This window comes from Muscardinus avellanarius, assembly GCF_963383645.1.
Source record: "Muscardinus avellanarius genome assembly, chromosome: 19".
NCBI classification, from domain to species: Eukaryota; Metazoa; Chordata; class Mammalia; order Rodentia; family Gliridae; genus Muscardinus; species Muscardinus avellanarius.
Window position 1 is genome coordinate 34,011,560 of NC_137805.1, and position 5,870 is coordinate 34,017,429.

Consider the following 5,870-nt stretch of genomic DNA (forward strand, 5'->3'; position numbering starts at 1 on the left):
AATATTGAGACTGGGGAACCATGGGATGAGGCTCTTTTACAAAAACCTTGTATCTCGTCTTCCGTTTCCTTCTTGCCTTCCCAGAGGCAACCCTTTGTTTTTCCTGGTAAGTTTTGGGGGTAAATGGTTAAAACTCTTGCAATCATGATTGTATTGGCGACCCAGTAGTTACCCGCCACCCTCTGCAACCGGCCAGTCCGGAATTTACTCTCTCTGGTAAAATTACCCACTTAGTCACAGCTACATGCATATATTTTTTTTTTACACACAACCATCCTCTGAACTAGGAACTTTTCTCACCTTCATTTTGCACACGGGGAAAGCTAGGCTAAGAGATTATAAGGCCACAAACCCACTAAGTGTCCAAGTGACAGAACCAGAATTTGGTGTCTGACTCCAGGTCCTTCCTCATACTCCGGAAGCATCCTCACCCTCGATGGAAGGGCGATCCCTTCCCTTTCACATCCGCATTGTAAGCTCTGAACAGGGACCATATTTTTTAAGTGTCCTCTTTCCGCCCAGAGCCCAACCTTTTATTTCTCATTCCAATCCATATGATTAAGAGATTTTTTTTTTTGGCGGTACTGGGGTTCCTGGAAGCCCTTCTACCTCCGGGCTACACTCCCAGACCTATTTTTACATTTTTATTTGGAAACAGGGTCTCCTAAGCCAGCGCGCGCGGCTGGCTTCGAACCTGCTCGATCCTCCTGTCTCCGCCTCCCAAGCGCGGGGATTACAAGCGTGCGCCACCACGCCTGGCCTTGATTAAGAGATTTTGCTCTTTGAGGTTTATCACAAAACCCCCAATTCAACAAATTTCCACTTTTTTAGGCTTCCTACAAAAGAGCTCTCTATCTGGAAAAGGACTTATTTGAGTCATAACTGTGCGGTCCCCCCATAAAACACCCACGAGGCTCCGCACCGGAAGCTGGGCCCTGAGTCTATGTAGAGACTGAGAGTCTGCGGGCATCATCACGTACTGAAGACCTTCCTGGCCCACCTCGATGGCGTGCTTTTTGTTACCGCTCTCGTTCATAATTAGAATGTGTTTTGTTTGGGTTTCTTTTCGGTCTGAACTTCATACCTTTTAATTTTCCGCATATCTTCTCAGTAATTCTTTCAACACCACCCAATATCGGGGCAGTTAGTGAGCAGAAGATGAAGAGTCCCAGAAGAAATCCCAGTTTAGAAGGCTTCATGGTGCCACGAGTCTCAGGTAGGAGAGTCTTGGTATCAACTGATAATATATTTTGGGCTTGCTACATGAGAGGGCTGAGCCCACCTACCCCAAGGGCCCGGATTGGGTAATACTAGGAGTTGAGTTGCACGCTGAGCGCTTGGGTGCCCAGCCATGAAGTTGAAGGCCCCAAACTGATCAGACCCATGATAGTGAGTCCCAGTTCATGTAGAAACCATAGAAATTTAAGGATCAGAGCTTCATGATTTAGCCACGGAGGTTTGAACAATCTGAGCAAGGACTATAAAAAGAATTGTGTGTTTTCTTTCTTTTTTTTTTTTTTTTACTCTTTGGCCTTCAACAGCAGGGAAAAATTTATCTTGGCACACCAGAAAAATGTAATAAGCACAATAGTAATAGTAATAGGGTTAGAATTGCTAAAGTACGCGACGCCAGGACCCCGCGCCCGCCACCGCCGCCGCGCCCGCCGCCGTGCCACCATGGACAGTCCTGCTTTCACCTTGTAAAGATGGCGGTGCGGGATCGCTGCAACCTTTAGACTAATGACTGTCCGAAACATCGCCTCCATCTGTAATATGGGCACCGATGCCTCTGCTCTGGAAAAAGACATTGGCCCAGAGCAGTTTCCTATCAATGAGCACTACTTCGGATTGGTCAATTTTGGAAACACACGCTACTGTAACTCCGTGATTCAGGCATTGTATTTCTGCCGGCCGTTCTGGGAGAATGTGTACAAGGCCCAGCAAAAAAAAAAGAAGGAAAACCTGCTGACCTACCTGGCAGACCTTTTCCACAGCATTGCCACGCAGAAGAAGAAGGTTGGCGTCATCCCACCAAAGAAGTTCATTTCAAGGCTGAGGAAAGAGAATGATCTCTTTGATAACTACATGCAGCAGGATGCTCACGAATTTTTAAATTATTTGCTAAACACTATTGCGGACATCCTGCAGGAAGAAAAGAAACAGGAAAAACAAAATGGAAAATTGAAAAAATGGCAACATGAATGAACCTGCAGAGAATAATAAACCAGAACTCACCTGGGTCCATGAGATTTTTCAGGGAACGCTCACCGATGAGACCCGATGCTTGAACTGTGAAACTGTTAGTAGCAAAGATGAAGATTTTCTTGACCTTTCTGTCGATGTGGAGCAGAACACGTCCATTACCCACTGTCTGAGAGACTTCAGCAACACAGAAACACTGTGTAGTGAGCAGAAATATTATTGTGAAACATGCTGCAGCAAACAAGAGGCCCAGAAAAGGATGAGGGTAAAAAAGCTGCCCATGATTTTGGCCCTGCACCTAAAGCGGTTCAAGTACATGGAGCAACTCCACAGGTACACCGAGCTGTCTTACCGGGTGGTCTTCCCTCCGGAACTCCGACTCTTTAACACCTCTAGCGATGCCGTGAACCTGGACCGCATGTATGACCTGGTCGCCGTTGTGGTTCACTGTGGCAGTGGTCCTAACCGTGGGCATTATATTACTATTGTTAAAAGTCACGGCTTCTGGCTTTTGTTTGATGATGACATCGTAGAGAGAATAGATGCTCAAGCTATCGAAGAATTCTATGGCCTGACGTCAGATATATCCAAAAATTCAGAATCCGGATACATATTATTTTATCAGCCAAGAGAATAACTTAAAGAACCGTGGGACTGACGCAAGTGGGGGAAGCGATCAGAGCACTGTCGTCCCTTTCCCCCGCGGACCTTCCTCTTCCCCAGTGGCCCACTAATGTTCCCACTCTGAGTCTCAGTGATGCGGCTGTGTTGTCAAACCCTCCATCCCCCCTTCTTTTTCTCTTATACACGCAGCACTACTCTTGGTTTTATTTCGGTCTGAGGTAGAGTTAACTGCAATCAAATTGTAGTAAGATTTATATGAGTAACAGTTGCTAATTTTAGGATTTGGGGGAATGCCGTGCCACTCATCATGTCTGGCTGAATTACCGTGATATTTACTCCTAATGTCACAGTCCATTTTGAGCGTTTGCTAAACTTCCTAAACGGCTTCCAGGGGTCTCCTTCCAGTGCATTCCTTTCATTTGTCCCTGGAAGCACCACTACCCTTTCTGAGTTTGTCTGCCTCTTTTCTGACAGAAGGACAGAAGGATCGGGTAGGTGTTCACCTTTTAGGGCTGCAACTATAGCTTTAAGTTTGTACACGTGAAAATGTTTAGGTGTCTAAGTGAGTAACCGGGATACTAAAAGTCATCACCCATGTGGAGCAGGGTGGAGAGAGTCGTTTGTGGTGGCTGGTGTCCGCGCCAGGCCAGGTCGACCTGGCCGTTAGGATTCCAGGGGTTAAGCGCGTAGGGAGCTCAGGGCAGGCAAAGCTAAGAAGAAGTTCTTGTGGACAGTGAAAAGTTGTTTTTCCTATCTTTCTACCAAAACCAAGTTTCAGGAAATCACTTGATGCTGTTAATTTTTAGTGACACTTTTCTTCTGTAAAGTCCTGTGAGCTGTGATTATTCTGCGTCGGGCACTGCTAGGCTTTTCAAGCTATCTTTCCAATCCTGCTGACGTTGGCAGCCTGTGGTCGTGGGGCTGAGACTCCGAGTTGGCTGCCTCCGGCGCATCTCTCCGTAGCCAGTCGGCACCAGCATCCTTCCACGTCAGGAGTCACCACCGTCAGCCGCGCTGTGCAGCTTACGTTTTTAACAAACTCACCTGTTTACTGAGGCACAGACAAGCCCAGGGCAGCCGCACAGAAGCCTCCCCAGAGGGAATGCTGAAGTTGGCTGGGTGTGAGGGCTCAACACAAGTGGAGGTGGCGGGTGGAGGAACGGACCGAGTGGTGGCTGTTTCTCTGGCTCAGACTCCTAGAATGCTTGACAAGACAAGAGTCCTTTTGGAAGAACCTCATCTCACTGTAGTTACTTTTACTTTTATTTCACTTTCATTATGTATGTATTTATTAGCGCATATGAATATTGGTACCTTTCTTTTTTTCTTTTTCTTTTTCCTTTTGGTACTGGGGATTGAACCCAGGGGCATTTTACCTCCAAGCTACACCCCCAGCCCTTCTTATTTTTATTTTATGTTGAAACAGGATCTCGCTAAGTTGTTGAGGGTCTCACTAAGTTGCTGAGGCTGGCCTTGAACCTGCGATCCTCCTGTCTCAGCCTCCCACGTACTGGGATTGTAGGCGTGTGCCACCGCACCCGGCTGGTACCTTCTATTGAAAGGGTCAATTTTGTGTGTTAATGTTGAGCTGGTTTTTGGTTTCCTACAAATATTAAGTCATAGGTCTTGGCTTCCTTCAGGAAGTCAGTTGACTTCCATACTCTATAAGATACTGTGAACACGTTATTTTGTTACTAAATACATCAAGAACAAACACACAAACTCTTGGCACAATGTGAACTAAAATTGAAATAGAAAATGTTAGTGGCCATTTTGCAACAATGAAGAGGATAGCACTTTATCTAGTTGAAAACTGGATTTCTTATTTTTGAAATACCTTGAACTGTTTATTGCTCAGAATTTATTTTTTTTTAATTTTTTTAATTTTTTTTTTTATTGGTGCACTGTATTCATACATCATAGTGGGATACAAACTTTTGTAGACATACATGCACACATCGCCTAGTCAGCCCCCACCCGATCCCCACCCCATTTTCTCCCCATCCCTCCTTCCCATGCTTGGCTTAGTGGTTGACATCTAGTATTATAGCAATTTATCCAAAATTAAAAATGATAATCTCACATAACACTTTCATTTGTCTGATACCAAGCTTTTGATGATTTAAAGATAACATTTCAATATTTCTTTTTGCTTTCTTTCTTACCAGAGCATATTTTTTTGTTTTTTTTAGGTGAAACTATCATATATTTATATATTTATTTTTCAGAAAAAAATCTATCCTAATATGGAATATGAATTCTAGATACCCAAAACAATCTTGAAAAAGAACAAAGCTAGCAGATATATATTTTCTGATTTCAAACCATATAAAGCTACAATAATTGAAACAATGTAGTACTGTTCTAAAGGCAGATATATAGACCATTGGAGTTAAATACAAGCCTAGAGCTAAATTCTTCCCTATATAGTCAAGTTATTTTTGACAAGGTTTCCACGAACATTTGGTGATGGAAATAATAATCTTTTAACTAAATATTGTTGAAAAATAATAATTACATGGAAAAGAATAAAATTGGACCCTTACCTAATCCCACATACAAGTATTAACTCAAAATAGATAAAAGACCTAAATATAAATCTTAAGACTATAAACTTTTAGAAGAAAATCTGGGTCATAAAACCTCACAACATTGAAATTGGCAGTGATTTCTTGGATATGATTTCAATGGCACAGGCAACAGAAGAATATACAAACTCCCTAAAAAATAAAAAAAATATTGTATATCCAAAGACAATGTAAACAGAGTTAAAAGTTACTAATAGAATTGGATAAAATATTTCCAAATGCTATATCTGAAGGTATATTAATATTCCAACTAGAAATCCTAAAAATTAACAACAATAAAGGCAAACAATACAATTTAGAGATAGGTAAAAGACTAACATAAATAATGAATCTCCACAGATAACCAATCTTAGTTGTCTGTTGGATGGAAAATCTTGTTTCTCTGGTTCTGGTGAGTGTTACCTATTTCTTCTTTGTAGTTAATCTCTTTGAGTATTTTCTCTAGCGCTGGTTTTG

The 5,870-nt window shown here is 42.7% G+C and overlaps 1 protein-coding gene across 1 annotated transcript; it reads left to right on the top strand.

Moving 5' to 3' along the window:
• Positions 1-1,740: 1,740 nt before the first annotated feature.
• LOC308277112 (ubiquitin carboxyl-terminal hydrolase 46-like) lies at positions 1,741-2,839 on the top strand (the record flags this gene model as incomplete). The annotated part of the gene is given in 2 exon segments (XM_080716184.1): positions 1,741-2,184; positions 2,186-2,839. Coding segments are annotated over 2 exon segments (1,098 nt in total).
• Positions 2,840-5,870: the final 3,031 nt, after the last annotated feature.